At 39.4% G+C, this 19,069-nt stretch overlaps 1 protein-coding gene across 1 annotated transcript in view; it reads right to left on the minus strand.

Annotated features, from left to right (window-relative positions):
* Positions 1–1,768: 1,768 nt before the first annotated feature.
* LOC144495481 (kinesin-like protein KIF20A) overlaps positions 1,769–19,069 on the minus strand; it is a 57,630-nt gene continuing 40,329 nt past the window's right edge. Inside the window, exons 12-20 of the mRNA XM_078215497.1 lie at positions 13,214–13,379; positions 12,590–12,781; positions 11,709–11,848; positions 8,274–8,433; positions 6,751–6,909; positions 5,797–5,998; positions 4,449–4,531; positions 4,110–4,229; positions 1,769–2,062 (exon numbers count right to left, since the gene is read on the minus strand). Coding sequence (XP_078071623.1) covers positions 1,769–2,062; positions 4,110–4,229; positions 4,449–4,531; positions 5,797–5,998; positions 6,751–6,909; positions 8,274–8,433; positions 11,709–11,848; positions 12,590–12,781; positions 13,214–13,379 — 1,516 coding nt within the window. The remainder of the gene's footprint in view (positions 2,063–4,109; positions 4,230–4,448; positions 4,532–5,796; positions 5,999–6,750; positions 6,910–8,273; positions 8,434–11,708; positions 11,849–12,589; positions 12,782–13,213; positions 13,380–19,069) is intronic.

A 19,069-nucleotide genomic window follows, 5' to 3' on the forward strand; every position in this document is an offset into this window, starting at 1 on the left:
TGTAAAAGATTACATGGCACTATTTCAAATAGTAGGAGAGTTATCACTAGGCAAATTTATCCCCCAATCACCATCACAAAAACAGATAATCTGGTCATCACAAACCCCCACACAAAACAGCAATGTGATGGAGTACAAATTAGCTGCAGCATTTCTGACTGTGACTACACTTCAGAAAGTAATTCACTGGCTGTAAATGCTGTGAAAATGTCTCGTGGTCGTGAAAAAATGCTATGTAAATCTTTCTATCACTATGTTGAAAAACCAAACTGCAATTCACTTGCATCAAAATTGGTACAAAAAAGTACCTTCACCATAAGAACTGCAGCAATTTGATAAAGGCATGTAGCCATCACCTTCATGCTAACTGGCAATGGGGATATTCCCAGCATCAGTCAACTGGGAGGCTGTCAATCAAGGGTGGCAGCCTGCCTGCTAGTTGCCAGCCCAATCAGGTAGAGATTTCTGCTGCAGAAGTTACAAGGAGGGGGACACTGAACAACAGCAAAGGCAAAAGATTTTAAGTTTTAACATGCTGGGGTCCAGGAGGCAGGTCCTGGCAATTGTAGAGGTGAACCTTGCAACAGCAGTGTTTGGGGTTATCAGCACATCCTTCCATGGGCTATGGAGTTTCAGAAAGGAATGCTTCCCAGGAAGCTACCTGGAGGGCACCTAGGCAGTATCCCAATATGGTGGGTGGCCATTCTGAGGCTTGCAAGATCCTGGCATCAATAGGCAAATTAGGTGGATCAGGGGTTGCTGAGTTGCTGCCATTCCCACCATAGGAGGCATCGAATTCCCAAAGTGCAAAAGGAGACCATTTGACTTATTGAGTCTGCACCGACTCTCTGAAAGAGCATCTTACCCAGCTCTTTGTTTATCATAACCTATAACTCCCATTTTTATGTCTATTTTAGATGGCAACTACTGATAATTAGTTTGTTTTCCCTATTTACACCTCCAGGCAAATCTTGTTTCTTTAATTGTTCCATTACCACCCCCTTTGGCCTTGCAACATCGCCCCTTTTGTTATTTCACCTTCCACCCAATCAACTTTTCCTTTTATCCCCCTTCCCTACATCTATTTGCTTAACATCCATTTCATTTGAACTGGGAGAGATAGATGCAAGCTTAGCAACTAGGAATGTGAAATCACTCACCACCCAATGCTGCCAGATCTGCTGAAATGTTTCTAGCATTTTCTGTTTTCATTAGTAGCAAAATAGGACAGCCAACCCAAAATAAAATATAGCTCAAGCTGTCCCCTACGGCAAGTAACCAGTTACTTATAACTAACTTAGGTTTTTGGCATGAGTCATCACTTAGATATGGCAGAGTTGTGCATATATACAAAGATTTATTTAATATTAGCTTCCCCGATATCAGGCTCCTTCAAATGAAAAAGGTTTACAAGAGTTGTACTTGAACAAATCATTGCTTGACATTATGGCCCATGACCAACATCTGATGAGTAATTGGAAAGGTTTATTTGATCTTGCAGCATTCATCTACTAGTAAACATTTCCTCGAATCCATCTTGTTCTCTATAGCCCACTTCTCTATATCCTTATTTTTAAATGCTTTCATGTGTCCTTAACTGACCTTTAAGTCCTTGCTGTAGTAGAGAAATGCTGCATTATTAGGAGTTGCTATAAAATACCAAAATCAAGTGCCGGTGATTTATTTTTTTAAAAAACATCACATTTTATTTGTTTACATTTAAAAACAAGTATAAAAACATAATTAGACTAAATAACTTGACAATGAATTATTCATTAGTTTTACTTGGTTTTGATGGCAGTTTACCAGAAACGATGTTCTTTTTAACTTTCATTCGGGGAGTCAGCTCCCTGGATTTAAACAAACTGTTTTTTGAAGGTGAGCCAACGGCCAGTTTGGAACCAGTTAAGTTTGCAAACAGCCTTTTAGTTGTTAGTGGTGTTTTTTCAGCCCAAGACAGCTTTGTAGAGAGAGCAAGTTCTTCCTGGAGTTGCGACACCACATTTTGTAGTTGCTGGATTTGGTCAACATGCGTTTCTTCAATGTCCTTAAGCATTTTCTCCTTAAATGTGAGGACAGCACAAGAGATTTTTTTTAAATATACAAAATATTATTCAAAATAATTTGGTATCTCAATAGTTTTAGGATAATGCAGAATTCAGACAGTAATCAATTTTCAGATCTGTTGCATAGAATTATTCCTTAAAATAATTGTTTCGACTAGTGTTTGATATAAGCAGTGTATATATACCTGCACTTCACTTACAGACCACAGCTTTTAGAAAAAGCATGCAAAAAAGAGATATACTTACTGAAGCATCTTATTAAAACGGAACAATCTTAAAGAAATGAAAGCAAGCTATTAAGCCTGAACTCAAAGTTATAATGTCATTCAGAGACTACGCCAACCGACCCATCAACTACCCACAGTTGAAATTTCTCTGAATACACATCTATTAGAGCTACAGAATATCTATTTTAAAAATGATAATGCCCTCTATCTATTTTCTGGAAATTACTTTTCTTGGTCTCAGCAGATAATTCTCAAATACAGTACTCCGTTTTATGCTTATATCCTTGATGTAGCCCGATTTACATTTAATTACTCAAGAAAAAAAAAGATAGGAGGTACTATTGGAGGCAAATTCCTCTTGTCCATAGCAGAGAAAAACCTGACACCTGTTCTCTGGAATCGCCTACTTCCTGTGGCTGAGGAAATAAGTCATCCCAAGAGTGGCATTAGACCTTCCAGAAAAACTTCTGAAATGTTCTTTGCTGCCAGACAAATCCAAGAGAAAAAAAAAAAATCAGGAATACTTTACTACATTCATTGACTTGACCAAGCGCCAAAGCTTTGGACATCCAACAACAATTTCATCATGATACGACTACAATTATGAATGGGAGATTCGGCCCAGAATCAAGCAAGGCTGTGAGATAGCTACAATACCATTTACAATCCACCTGAACAATGGCTATTTACCTCAAAAAAATCAACTGTCCTCTGGTGTTTAGATGGAAATCTCTTTAAAAGTCACTTCTATGCCAGACTAAACTGACCACCATAGATAAACATGATCTACAATTTGCGACTGACTGGAGTGCCATTGCTCACTCTGCACCAGATTTTCAGCTCATTCGATTGTGAGCACTTCCCATACCTTGGCAACCACCCCTCTCAAAAACAAAAGGTCACCTTTGACAAGAAAATCCAGCATCTGATCAGTTGCTCTAGCTCAGCCTTCCACAACAGCGGAATTTGACAACCTTCACAAGTCAACAAAATCCTTGTATACAGGACAATTGCCATCACCACACTCCAGTGCATACCTGGATTCTGCATCAGCAACACTAGAAAAATTCCATCAGCAACATATCCACTTTATCCTCCAAATTAATCAAATGTGAGTGCCCTTCTGGAAACCAATGCCACAAGCATTTGGTCAAAACTCCAGGCAAAAAAAAAAAATCATCAATACTACCAGCTTCTGTTTTCCCAGCTCGGAGGGTTCCAGGGGAGACAAAGAAAATGTTTCAATGACAGTCTGAAGTACAGCAACGTTGAACATTAATGACTGGAAGAAGCTTGCTACCAATTGTTCAAAATAGCAACAACTTGTCCATCAAATGAGTCATAAGGTCTTAATGAAGCAGAGAAGGAAAGAAAAAGGAAGCAGAATCTTGTACTCCAGATCCCATTACCTCTTGGAACATCCTGCCGCATGTTCCCAGAGATGAGTGTGAAGATTAGGCTTGTTCAGTCAAAGGACCACCGATGGTAGAAAATCGCGAGTACATGTTATCCTCAAAAAAGAGTCAACAAGACCCCATTATAGCTCATAGCTCTTTAGTAGTACAATCCAGTTCGCCCCTTTCTACTGTATCCATAAATAAAGCCAAGGATTCCATAGGCTTTCATAGCTGCACTATTTGTCCCATCTTTAAATATTGAGTACATACACCCTTGTGCCCGTTTCTACATGAGCTTTAAAATTGTGCCCTTCTTTACATTAAATTTAATCTGCTATCCGTTTTGTCTTTTACCAATCAGTCATTGTCCTCATTGTTCATAACACAAGTTCAGGGGTTACAATTATTAAAAAGTATACCTGCATTGTTACAGTCCAATTAAGTTTCTTCACCTCTTCATTACTGTCTTGACAATTTTTCTCTGCTTTCTGCAGAGCTATACGCATTTCCTTCATCTCCTTCAACAAGGACTTAGTCACCTAATGGCAGTTTCAAATCATGAGGTAGAGTTTTTTTTTTAAATATGAAGATTTAGATAAAATATATACATAATCAAAGACCTTGCAATCAGGTAAAATATTACTGTCTAGTTATGATTCTTTCCAGAATGCTACTATTACGAATCTTGGCCTTTCATAAAAGGTCATGAAATTTTAGCAAATTGAATTTGAAACATTTGTCACAGTCGTACATAATACCTGATCCTTTTCTTCCAGCAGTTTTGCAGACTGTTCTTCAGATACAACTTGATTTCTATACAATTCTTTATATCGGTTTACCTCTGTGGAGAAATGTGTTTTTAAGTTCTTTGTTGCAAAATCAATAATTCTTGACTGAAATATCTAATTCTAGGTGTATATTAGAGATTTTAAAAGTCTGTATTTGCAAAATGTCATAGTTAAGGAATGGGGGGGGGGGGGGGGGGGAAGGAATCTTGCTCATTCAAGATTAATTTCTTCTCTCAAAAAAAAGTGTGCTGAATCTTTGGAATTCTTTGCCCCAGGAAGCTGTGGAGTCTGAACATTTTCAATGCTGAGATCGACAGGTTTTTAAAACGAGTAGGGGAATTAAGGAACATGGAGACAAGGTAGGAAAGTGGACATGAATATTAGATTAACCATGAACTTTAGATTAACCATGAACTTATTAAATGGCAGAGCTGAATGGCCTACTCCTGTTCCTATTTCTTATGGCCTTATAAACGTTTTAATCATTGAAAATGGTTAGTCTTGTTTATTGAAGAAACTTAGATATTCTGAGATTCATCGGTAAAGTACACATTTGTCCGAATAGCGAGCTGAAAAAAGCCCCTCACCTTAATGTGCCAAACGTTTTGCTCATTCTAACAGGTCCCCGAATGGTCTCATGTACTGTTTTTCATGTCCCTAATTTAGTATTAACACCAGCCCCTCTGACAATATGGGAAAATGGTCCATAGAGAATGACCGTATCTTCGCCATCCAAGAAACCTTTTTTAAATTCGATCCCCATGTCCTTTAATCACATTTCTATGCTGCATCTGCCTCGACCATTCCAACAAATACCCATGTGTTTTTGAAAGTGCATAATATATTACACCTATGGCCTTCCTTTTACCCATATATTCAGCAATCTAGTCAACTAGAACCTTTAACAAATCTGTGTTGACCATCTATCTCAAGCACAAGTGTTCAAAATTACTCCTTAGTGAAGTCTGTAGCAGTATACTTAGTGATCGGTGAAAAGTAATTTACAGTACATGGGAGTCTTTCAAGATTAGACAAAATGCTACATCAATGAAAGCCTTTAAGCAGTTTATTGATGCAGCTTCCTGAAATATTTCTGCACCCTTCTATGCAAGTACTAAAACATAGGTGCCTCAAGTGCAAACCTCTCATTAAGTAGTAAAAACATGCCCAATGCAAAAAGCAAAATGTAAAAGAACTTATGGAAGGAAAAATTGTGAATCAAGATGTGGCAAATCTGTTCATTAATAAAACAATTAGGTTTTGTACAACACAACATATTGCTCTACAAGGTGTTTTAGATCAAGTGTGCATCCTTTACCATTGTCACTTAGCACAGCTTCTAGCTGAAGACTCTGCAGCTGAGATTCCTTTTCTGATACTTCCTCTTTGAACCATGCCAGCTCCTCCAGCAATCCAGTAATAGATCCAGAATTTGCAGCAACAGCAGGTTGTTCTTGGTTTTTACTCAACATGGTTGCCAGCTCCTCCACTGTTGAATCCAGCTCCTCCACCGTTGAATCCTGTACCGTGGAAGTAAGTTCCAATGGTGATCTATATAGGCTTCTATTTACAACTATAACAAAGTGTATATGCTAGCACTTTATAGTGTCGTAGTCTCCACATTAAAAGGTCCAGATGACTAGTATACCTCAAATTTGATATTCAGGAAGCACTTTAGGCTACAACAGTTGGTGCTGTTTGCTGCCTTGCTCATGTTAAAGATGATGGTATGAAATACTACAAATCACTTCCTGATACATCAATAGGTCCCCACAAAATAGCCTTTCCATGCGCTTTCCTTTTTATTCAAAAATTATGAATATTTATCTACTGATTTTTTTCCCCCAAAAAAATGTTCTTAAGGGCAGCACAGTGGTTAGCATTGCTGTCTCACAGCGGCAGGGACCTGGGTTTGATTCCTGGCTTGGGTCACTGTCTGTGCGGAGTTTGCATGTTCTCCCAGTGTCTGCGTGGGTTTCCTCTGGGTGCTCCGATTTCCTCCCACAGTCCGAAAGATGTGCTGATTAGGTGCATTTGCCAAGCTAAATGCTCCCTCAGTGTACCTGAACAGGCGCCAGAGTGTGGTGACTACGGGATTTTCCACAGTAACTACATTGCAGTGTTAATGCAAGCCTACTTGTGACACTAATAAATATAAACTTACTTGTAGAGTAATCGTGGCCATAAAGAAAGACAGCAAGGAGACTGTTCTGCCATTACATTTTCAATTAAATTCACTGCCAGGATGCAGACATTGTTGACATGGACTCACCCATTTGGATCTTGTTTTGAATTGATGCTTACTAGCAATTGGTGCAACTGTGCAGCTTGCTCCAAAAGCAAGAGTTACCCATGTTTTTGCAGGACTGAAATGACAGACTGCAAGAATAGCAGATTTCCTTCCCTGAAGACCAAGTGAACCAGTTAGCTTCTATCCAGTAGTTACACAACTTATTTCATAGAATCATAGAAATCATAGAATCCCTACAGTGCAGAAGGAGGCCATTCGGCCCATCGAGTCTGCACCGACCACAATCCCACAAATTTACCCACTAATCCCTCTAACCTACGCATCTCAGGACTCTAAGGGGCAATTTTTAACCTGGCCAATCAACCTAACCCGCACATCTTTGGACTGTGGGAGGAAACCGGAGCACCCGGAGGAAACCCACGCAGACACGAGGAGAATGTGCAAACTCCACACAGACAGTGACCCGAGCCGGGAATCGAACCCGGGACCCTGGAGCTGTGAAGCAGCAATGCTAACCACTGTGCTACCGTGCCGCCCATTTCCAGATATTTTAAACTGAATTAAAATCCTTCAAACTACCATGGTAAGATTTGAAATGGATTGTTCCAGATCTGCTAAACCAGATAACAAATAGTGCTCCTAAACATTGGCACAAATAAGGACACCTCCTAAAATAGTGGAGTGGTTATTACATTGAATTCATTAATTTTTTTTACGAAAGGTTCAAGAAATGAGGAGAGAACATGGCCACACTCAGTTTAGTGATAACCCTTGATAGTCAAGGAAGAATCATGTAAATAATGACCACAATATAGGTGTTTCTTCCTTTCAAATTTGATATCCAATACAAGAGTTAAAAAGCAAGGGAACATGTCACTTTGCTTCTTGTATAGAACTGCTCCATTTTACTAATATTTATTTTCTGTTCTGAAACAGCAAAACTTGTATATCAATGCTTCCAGAATGTAAATCTTCCTCAATTAGATTTGCTTTCTCCTCCCAGGTGAAACAACAACCTAATCTTCTGATTAGGCACTCTTATAGCCTTCCAGTTTTGAGTGAACAATTTCAGATCATAACCTATGCACCCATTTTTGGATGGCATCTGTTGGTACTTATTCTGCAACTTCCTTTTTTTACTGCTCCTCCAGACATATTCTTTTGTTTCTCTACTTATCCCATTACACTCCAACAGCAACACACTGACTTTTGTCTTGCACCTTCTTCTCGTCATTAATACCTCTTGCCTTCCACCCAATCTCATATGTTCTTCCCAATATTCAACCCCACCCCCCCACCTCCCATACTGCCTCTGCAAAACTGACTGCATTTCTAACCTCTCAGTGCTGAGAAAGTCATTGACCAGAAACATTAACCCACTTTTTTCACAACAAATAGTACCAGATCTGCAGTGTATTTTCAACATTTTGCTTTTATACCTTGCACAATAACTCTACATGTGAACAGTTTGATTGCAAAAAAACACAACTAACCTCCATCTCTCATTGCTCCTCAAAATGCAGTAATGTTGCTTTAAATGTTACCTTGTGTTGTTCAGCAGTGAAATCTTTTTTTGCAAGATATTTATCTTGAACTTCTACCAAAGCACATTTATATGCATGTCGCCGGATTGATTCTTTGTACATATGGAGTTTACTTTCCAATTGTTCTTCATAGATCTCCTTTAACTCTTCAAACCGCTCACTGTAATGGGCAGATAAAATGACATGCAAAATTTTATCTGAAAGACTGACAAAGATAGATAGCAGATAGAATTCAGCACAGGAAGGAGCGGAAAATGCAAATTCTTGATTGCAAGAATAAGCAGACATGGTACAATTTTAAAGAGTGTGCAAAGAAAAAAAGGGCACCAAAAATGGGTTCGTGCAAGTTTTGAAGGTGGCAGGACAGGTTACCGAAGGTGTAAGTATAGCAAAAAAGTCTTTATACATTGAGGCATACTAATTACAAAAGTTAGAAAGTTATGGAAAAGCTATACAAAATAGTTCAGCTCTCCAACTAGGGTGTATTTATTTTGTTGGAGGGGAACACTGGAGAAAGAGAGAGAGAACACTAAAATGGTTCCAGGCCAAAGGGATTAGTTACATGGAAGGACTGGAGAAGTTGGAGTCGTTCTACTCCTCAAGAGCACAGAAGGTGAAGACCAAATTTGATGGAGCCATTTAAAAATAAAGGGATTTTATAGAGTATATAAAAAAAGAAACTGTACCCCAATAGCTGAAGAGCCATAACAAGGCAGCACAGATTTACGGTGACCAAGGAAACACAAAATTTAACCTAGATATTTACAAAGCATTAATATCTTTAAAGAAAAGGATGGAGACTAATGCTTTGCTTGATATTTATTCATGATTTAAACACTGGCAATCTCAAAAGTTGTGGAACTTTAAAGCATTGTGAGGAGGAAGGTGATAAACCTCAAGAGGACAGACAGGCTGCTGGATAATGCAGAAATGTGCAAAGTGATGCATCATAAGTTCTTAAGATATAGGAGCAGAATTAGGCCATTCGGCCCATCGAAGCCGCTCTGCTATGCAATCATGGCTGATATGCTCCTCACCTCCATTACCAATTAAAAATCTGTCTAACTCCTCCTTAAATGTACTCACTGTCCCAGCATCCACTGCACTTTAGGGTAGTGAATTCCACAGATTCACAACGCTTTGGGAGAAGTAGTTTCTCCTCAACTCTGTTTTAAATTTGCAACCCATTATCCTAAGACTATGATCTCTTGTCCTGGAATGCCTCACCAGAGGAAGCATCTGCTCCACGTCTACTTTTTCCATACCTCTGATCATCTTTTATACTCAATTTGATCTCCCCTTATTCTTCAAAATTCCAGACAGTCTAGGCCTAAACTGTTCAATCTCTCTTCGTATGACAAACCCCTCATCTCTTCAATCAATCATGAACCTCCTCTGAACTACCTCCAATGCTACTACATCTTTCCTCAAATATGGGGACCAAAACTGTGCACAATTCCCCAGCACAATGTCTTGTATAGCTGCAACAATACTTCCTTACCTTTATGTTCTATTCCTTTAGCTATAAATGCCAACATCCCATTCGCTTTCTTTATTATCTGCTGTACCTGCATGCTAGTTTTCTGTGACTCATGAACAAGGACACCCAGATCCCTCTGCACTGGAGCACCCCAAAGTCTCTCGCCATTTAGATAATAAGTCGCCTTCCCATTTTTCCGACCAAATTGCATGACCTCACACTTATCCACATTAAACTCCATCTGCCACATTTTGACCCACTCTCCTAACCTACCTATATCCATTTGTAAGGTTCTTATTTCCTCTTTGCAACTTACTGTCCCGCCCATTTTTGTGTCATCTGCAAATCTGGCTACAGAGTCTTCTATCCCTGTATCCAAGTCATTAATATAGATTGTAAATAGCTGGGGCCCCAAGGACCAATCCCTGTGGCACCCCACTAGTTACTTCTTGCCATCCTGAAAAAAAAACATTTATCCTGACTGTCTTCTGTCCATCAGCCAGTCACCCATCCAAGCTAATAAATTACCCCTAATCCCATCAAAAAGTTAAGGACACACAGCTTGGCGTTTATGAGCACATATTGAAGGTTGAAAGAGAGATTCTGAACTTTATCATAAGGTACAAGTTTATGATTAATCTTTATAAAACACTGCTTTGCCCTCAACTGAGTTCATTTTAGGATGGATGCAAAGGCTTTATTTAGAAAGGGTGCAGATAAAATATCAGGGTTGAGGGATTTCAATAATGTGTATTGACTGGAGAACAAAGAAAAATTGACAGAAATGTTCAAATCATCAAGGAGCTAGAGTACAGGGAATCTGGTTCTTGACCCTTCCATCAATAGGAACAGATGACACCAATATTAAAGAATGGCAAAGAACCAATGGTGACACTGGCAGGCTGTTTTTCCTAAATATATCACAGTTAGGATTTGGAATGCACAGGAGGTGCTTCTTTGTGGCAATGCAAATTAATTTGTGGACCAAGGAAAAAAATGCAGGGAAAAGGATTAGCGGAGGTGCTTTGCTGAGGGCCAGCATGGAAAGAGGCCATTTGGCCTATTGTGTTTATGCTGACCCTCAGCGAATTTCTTTTTCCCCCTGAAGCCCTGCAAGCTTTTTTTCCCCTCTTCAGCATGAACACAACAGACCAAGTAGCCTCTCTCAATGCTGGAACTATTCTGTGACTCTATCCAGCTCCAGGACATGAAGTGTGGCATGGAAATAGCCAAAAGTGAGGAACATCCGGAAAATAGTGACCAAAGCAGTTTGTGTTCCATTCCTTTCCCCCTTAAAACAAAATATTAATTGGCAAGGGAAGCAAATTTTAAGGAAAAAAAATCAAATCAGATAAAATGGATGTCAGACAATGGAATTGATTGCAGGACAGACTAAATATTCCAAGAAAATGCAGCAAAAGCCAACAATCCTCAAATGAAACTTGAGCATGACATGTCTGGCAAGTATAAAATACTGAGATTTTTCTTTTGTTTCAATACTTTACCCTTTTACGAAAGGAGTAGCATGCAATAGTGGGAATGATTAAACACTTATTTCACAGAAATAGGCAGCCACAGCTAGATGTTGTGAAAGATTGAACAGACAAACCAAAGTTCCTTGGAAGAACTTCCTTTAAATCAATAAAGCTACAGAGAAATGGAACATTTATTCACTATCAACTGGGCATCTCAAAATTACATAAGCAGCCCCATCAATGCATAAAAATGATAAAGGCAGAATGCTGCAGAGGCTGGAATCAGAAACAAAAACAGGAAATGCTGGAAAATCTCAGCAGGTCTGACAGCACAAATGCATAAGTGATATTGCTTCAATCTCTGTGGCATCATCAAACAACCACCAATTTAGCAAATTAAAATAGCCAATCCTTGTATATTCTCATAAGAATCTTTTTCATGGTTAATTTTATCCCAACCAAACAACACATTAGAATTACCTCCATACTTCTTCTGTACGTAGGAGTTGCTGAAACATAGCTTCGCCCATCTCTTTACGAACCCGAATTTCCAAAACCAGTTTATGCTGCTTTTCAGCAATCAGTTTTTGCTTTAGGTTTTTTATCAAGGCCAATAGTTCCTGAGCAAAGAATAGAAAAATATGGCATCAAGCAGTGTCAAGATGAAGGATCAACATGCAACAGAATCACTAAACTAATGCATTACAGCTTCTAAATAAAATCTCTAAAAGCAATGCATTCATTTAAAACACTTGAAAACATTCCAAATACATGATTAGGCTTCTTTATAAATGAAATATTCCTTTGCTTCTTTCATTCCACTCCAATCTAGGATTTATTTTCTTTAATAAAATTGCCCCAGTAGAATTTTCTTCAATTGTAGAAAACTTTTTGGTCTTCTATTATTGGTGCTCTTTACCCATCTAAGCATATTCAAACTTTAAAGTACCAACTACTAAGTGTATCCTCAAGTAATAGCATTCCCCCTTCTTCAGTTTTCACCTCATCTTGTTCTTGCCCTTGATTCACCCAATTCAATTCTGATGCCTGGTTTAACATGTCTGCTGTAAGTTCAAACTGACTGCACTTCAGAAGTGCTTAATTGGCTGCAAAGTGCATTGGGACATCTTGAAGTTGTAAAAGGCATTATGAATACCAGCTTTTGTTTAATTGTTCTGTTTATTCCTTGACTAAATGTTCATTTAATGCTTTTTTTTTCCCAAGTTGCCCCATTAATATGTTGCAGGCAGCATTATTCTGTAATCCTCAATATCCTCCAAATGCTGGATAATTAGAAGTTGATTACAGCGAGCATAGCTATACAAGCTCAAGTGGAACGGAAAATTTTTTAGGAAGATTACATCACGGCCCAAGGTGGCAACCTCCAGTTCTTCATTCTCCTGTTCCTCTTCATCTTTGAAGAGTCGATCTTCAGAAAATAAACTTTCAGAGAGTGTTTCACAGAGATCAGTGCATACCGTCATACTGGCATCAATCCTCTTTGTTGGATCAACAAGTTGCAGGTCTACCTTTGGGTGAATGAACTGAACTATCTGAAAACCAAAAGGAGGCGTCTATAAATAGATTACATGGGCATATGTAGTAACTAACTTTCACAAAATGATAAATTATGTACCAGAAGTATTTTCAAAAGATCTATAAACCAGCCAAAATTGGTAACACAAGCAGAGTAGTACACAGCTTTAAGAGTAAAGATTTAAATAGTGTAATGCTGTCAGTGAGTTATGAAACTTGGCTGAATTTACAATTTTTCTGCAAATGAAACACAGATGAGTAAATATTGAATACTTCACTAATTTATATAACAGAGCAATTGGCATGCATTTGAATTGAAATGTCATATACGTGTTTGTAGTTTTTGCCTTTGTGTCCAAGAACATTTTCAAAATAACAAACATTTCATCCTTTTAAAATGCAGGATATTGTTTTCAAAGACAAGACAAAAGGAACACATGACACCTTACCTGCTTAGCAATTGCTGAAAATTTCAATACATGGAGAGTCTCATCATACATGGAAGCACACTGGTTTATATTAGTAATCATACAAGCTTTGCCTTTGCCACAAAAGAAAGCTTGAAAGAGACGTGTCAACTTGCTCTCTCGGAAAGGGACAACAATGGATTTCAGTCTAGTGGCAACGAAGGACAGGTTGTTAAAAAAAGTACATAGATGGAGATTTCAGAAGTCAAATATTGTCACTGCAAATAGAACTTCTCCAAAAAAAAAGTTTTAAAAAGATGTAGCATTAGTTTAGAGATTTTCCACAAATACAAGTTTACTACCTATTAGAATCCAATTTTGGGATTCAGAAAGTCTTTCACTGGGGAAAAAAAGTGAGCATTTAGGAAGTATGCAATTTTTATGTGCAACTCTTAGTTGGTCATACTATGTTTAGTTTAGATGGTTAATGTCACAACATTGTCAAAGAATTATATTTTCCAAATTCTGAAACATTGGCAAAAGAGACAAAGACAAATTTTTACCTGCAACATGGAGAACATAGCAAGGTTAATTTTGTTTAATAATTAAATACTTATCTGCTTATTTCAACTATTTAACCTGATTTTGTAAATACCATTTGGAAAAGGCTCAAATGCTATTGTATTTATAAGCTTTCTGCACATGACACTGCAGCAAGCAAAATGAAAATAGTCACCAGCTGTGCATGTTATACAAGTATAATTAAAACATCTTACACATCAGGCTTTAAAGATGCAGTCCCATGTGGGACTGCTTGTAAAAACAAAATGTAGAATCATAGGTTGATATAACATAGGAGAAACAATTCAGCCCAGCGCTACACAAACTCTTCGAAAGAGCCACCAAAATCAGTCCCACTCACCTGTGATTGGGAAAAGAGCCCTGTAAATATTTCCTATTCTAGAGCTTATCCAATTTTCTTTCAAGTGTCATTACTGAATCTGCTTCCAGCACCCTTACAGGCAGTGCAAGTCAGATCATAAACACTGCAAACTTGTTCCACTTTGCCTATTTATCCACTCCAAAGATTTATGGGTTAGGTTGATTGGCTATGCTAAATTGCCCCTTAGTGTCAGGGGAATTAGCAGGGTAAATACAGGGATAGGGCCTGGGTGGGATTGCTGTCGGTGCAGGCTCGATGGGCCAAATGGCCTCCTTCTGCACTGTAGGGATTCTATGGTTCTATGATTTGTGTCTTCTAGTTAATGATTCATCCACCACTGGAAGTGGTTTCCCTTTTCAAAGGATTTCAGGATTGTGAACATCAATCAAACCTCCACCGGACCTTCTGTCCACACAAGGATCACCAACTTCTCTAGTTTACCCCACAAAAACAGAAAGTCTTTCATCCTCAGTATATTCTTAGTAAAGCTTCACAGCATCCTCCAGGGACTTTGTAATGTGTGGGTCACATATGATCAGCGGAAGTAACTTTTTTGCTTTTGCACTTTGTGGGCAGAATTTGACTGTGACATGCCATTCCCACAGCAGAACAGGAAATGGGTGCTATGCCCACTCTTGCTGATTCCCAATTAAAACTGAAGTGCCAGCAGCATGCAATCACATTATAGAGGAAATCATGATGGACCACGATATGTGGGAAATACAGACACCATCCTGGATGCCCCTAACTTTATTAACCTTCACTTACTGCTCCATCACCCACAATGTGCCTCGGAAAGCAAGCCTTTCCCATTTCATTCGATAACCCCCTCCCAGCCACTCACCATCCTGACTTGGAATCACCACCGTTCCTTCATTATCACTGGCTCAAAATCCTGGCGTTCCCTCCCAAACAGCACTGTAGGGGTACCTCTACCGGGACTGCAGCAGTTCAGGAAGGCAGCTCACCACCACCTGGGACCCACATCCCATTAATGAATAAAAGAGAAAACACCGATGCAAACAGTTATTGCCCAACTTGTGTTGCAAAGTTCAAAGAAGACCACTGACCTCAACGGCATGCAGCCGGCTGCTGTTCATTACAAGGTGCCACAAGGTTCTCATATGTCATAAAGGTTGGACACAATTTTTAAGTTTTACGCTAATGAGCATTCATGACAAGTACATGAATTACAAATAGGAAGCTGTCACAGAATGGCCGGAGACCTGACATAACCACAAATGCTTGCATCCCAACCCACCTTCAAAAAAATTAAATGTTAGTTCTGGTTTAGTTCAGTCACCTTGCATGCCACATTTCCTGTTCTTGCAGGCTCCATAAAATCTACTCTCCCTGCCTTTGTCAATAAGGCCTTGGATTTCATACATGTCCAATCGTATTTTGGATTCAAACTGCTGGAGCTTCATTCTTACAGCTCTCCATGTGGCTGGTGGAATGATACATTTTGCATCCAGGTCACCAGATCTCACTGCAGTCAGATAGAGTAACATTCCCATCAGATTTCTTTATGAATAATATAATATCCCTTAAAACATATTTGCCTCTGTCAAATTTTCTAAAAATCAACAATCAGCTTTAAGCTGACACTTTTTCCTAAATTTATACCTTTCTTTTCTTAAAATATTTGTTCACATAATTGTCAGGTGTTCCAAATTTGGGCATTAGTTGCCCCATAGTGAGCTGACATGCTGCCCAGTAAAAGATATGCTATTCCATGTGTTGTCGGACTTGAGCTTGATACCACTAATGTTGTGACACTTGTTGGCAAGTGCTGTTGTTATCTCACTTGTTAGTGACGTTGCTGGCATTGTAGGAAAGCAGAAAGGATGATCAAAGTTTAGGTTGAATATGGACTCAGACAAAAATCAGTTAGCATATCAGAAGGAACAAAAGTATGATTTTTAGAAACTCTGCTGGTTTCTACTGCTGCTTTCTGTTCCATCCAACAGCACTGCAAGCAACTTCATGGCTGCCTTGAGGTGCAGATCAGAGTGACAATAGGCACGGTTTGGGTTGTTCATCTCGGCATATCGTGGTGTGTTCTTTTGACTGTTTGGATGCATCATTCTGTAAACCCAAGTCCCTTGGGTAATTTGGTGATGTTGAACCCATTCTGTTCAGCAAATCCTTCAATTCTCTGGAAGTAAACTGTGTTCCATTGTCATATCTTTTTCAGAGAACAGAACTGTAGTTCTCAACTTTTTGCTAAAGAGAATAAAAATCAGTTCCCTCAGATCTGGGTGGTACTTCAGTAGCTATTGTCTCCTTTTTCTGCAATTCAGACATACATTGTATGTAGACACCATTCTTCTGATGTCTTTGTAGGTGCCGATCCAGTAGGCAACTGAGCTGACACTTCTCCATCCCCATGTGGCCTTCATGTATAGTCTGGAGGAATTCATCCTGGGCTAGGATGATGATGATCTGCTAGTTAGGTCCAGAATAATCATTCTGGATCTGACTAGCAGATCATCATCATCATCTTCTAGTGAGGTGTCATCACTTGATGTATTGCTGGCTATGCTTGCTATATCTCATCAGGCCTGCACATCCTGAGACCGTTTCTGGAACTCTTTGCCTTTACTTGTCTCAACTCCAATTTGACTATTTTTCAGTGGTGTTACTTTCAGCAATTGAGGTGGGTAATGTGGCAGCACCATTTCCATTCCTGACTGCATTTCAGGGCAAAATTGAAACTGAAGCTTCAAGGAGTAATCTCGGCAATCTTGCTAGTGTTTTACAGATTTTTCTTGTAGACCTGCTCCAGTGGATGATGATCACTCCCCCACTATGAACTTTCTCCTATAGAGATGCATAGAGTAAGGTAAAGTCACCATAGTCCCAGATGTTCATTGGCTGTGACTGGTAGCAATTGAACCCAAGGAAGATGCATTGTTTATTGCAATGCATAGTAGGTCCAAATCCCTAGGACCACTGCACTCTGAAAAATAATCAGACTATTACCCAGCTTTCTGCTCCCTTAACCAACAGTCACTTCCCCTTTAACTGTATGAGTTGCAATTCTGCTAACAAGTCTATCGCATGGTTTGTAACAAATACCTTTTGAAAGTACACATATGCACCAATTCTACTACTCTGATCAAATGCCTTTGTTACTTGGTCAATTTAGTTAAATATAACTTGGTCTTTTAACAAATCCATGCAGACTTTTATTAAACATTTTCTTAACATACTAATTAATTTAGATATTAGGCTGTGAAAGGTAATCACTTTTTTGAACAACAGTGTAATTTGCAATCCACCAGTGTTCTGGCATTGTTCCTGCATCCAAGGAGGCTTGGAAGATTGCAGCCAAAGTTATTGCAATTTCCATTCCTACATCTCTCAGCAACCCATGACACATCCAGACCTGGTGACTTTTCTACCTTTGGAGCATTGACTACTTTTTCCCCCCCCCCCCCCAAAAAAAGTGCTGCTTCTGTTAGTTTCTCCGATTCAATTTCTCCAATACTTTGTCCTTTATATTGTTAGCATCCTCACTGCAGTAACCACGGGTACAAATGTCCATTTAGTACCCTCATTATAGTGACCACAAATGGTAATACCTCAGCCATGCCCTGCACCCCCACAATAATAGCCTTTTTGCATTCTGATCAGTCCCAGCATTATATTAATTGCTATCTGTGCACACAAGTTGATTCTCATCCTCTTCTTCCCCCCAGTTTCCTATGTACTTGGGTTTTTTTTTTTAAAAGAGTGAAAAAAGTCACAAATCAGGCAAATACAGCAGATCCGAAAGACAGACAGGAAATGCTGGAAATACCGAACAAGACAAGTAACATCTGTGAAGGGAAAAAAACAGCAAGATCAAAGCAAGTTTCTTTGAATGTTGGAATCCGAAAGAAAAACAGAAAATGTTGAAAAATCTTAACAGGTTTGACAGCATCTGTGGAGAGAGAATAGGGCCAATGTTTTGAGTCAGGATGCCCTTTGTCAGAGCTAAAGACAAAAGAAAGTAGAATGAGATTTATACTGTTACGAAAGCGGGGGGAGGGGGTGGAGGGAGATCGATAAAGATATGAGATATAAAAAGACAAAGGGAAATGCAAATGGCGGGGATCATGGCAAAGAATGGTGCCGAGAGTGGTACATCAGAACCTGGTAGAACAAAGGGAAGCAGAGTATCAAAGGACAACTGAAACAGGTAACAGATGGTCCTGGTGGGGCAAGGTCGACAGTGGTAACAGAAACAACGGAAAGTGGGATTTATTTTTTAAAAAGGGGAAATTGAAAAAAAACAATGAAAAAAATAAAGAAAAAATGATGGAAATGGGCTTAAGGTGGAGGAGAGAGTTCACATCGCTGCAAGGTGCCTAATTGGAAGATCAGGTGCTATTCCTCCAGTTTGTGTTGGGCTTCACTGGAACATTGCAGCAAGCCAATGACGGGCATGTGGCTATGAGATCAGGATGGTGTATTAAAACAGCAAGCAATAGGGAGGTTTGAGTCCTGCTTGCAGATGGATTGTAGGTGGTGTTCTGCAAAGCGGTCACCCATTCGGAGTTTGATCTCTCCGATGTAGAGTAGACCGCATTGGGAGCAGTGAATGCAATAGATCAGATTAAAGGAGGTGCACATGAAGCATTCCTTCAACTGAAATGAGTGTTTAGGCCCTTGGATGGCAAACAGGGAGGAGATAAAAGGGACAGGTGTTTCACCATCTGCAATTGTGAGGTACCAATTAGCAGGGGTTGAGGTACTGGGGGTGACGGAGGAATAGACCAGGGTATCCAGGAGGGAACGATCTCTGCTGAATGTTGACAAGGGGAGCAAGGGGAAGATGTGTTTGGTGGTGACTTCATGAAGGAGCTGATGGAAAAGGCAGAGGATGTGGAGGCTGGTGGGGTGAAAAGGTGAGGAGAAGGGGACCCTACCCTAGTTCTGGGAAAGGGGGGGGGGGGGGGGAAAGAGCA

The sequence above is a fragment of the Mustelus asterias genome, chromosome 7 (assembly GCF_964213995.1).
Source record: "Mustelus asterias chromosome 7, sMusAst1.hap1.1, whole genome shotgun sequence".
In the NCBI taxonomy this organism is placed as follows: Eukaryota; Metazoa; Chordata; class Chondrichthyes; order Carcharhiniformes; family Triakidae; genus Mustelus; species Mustelus asterias.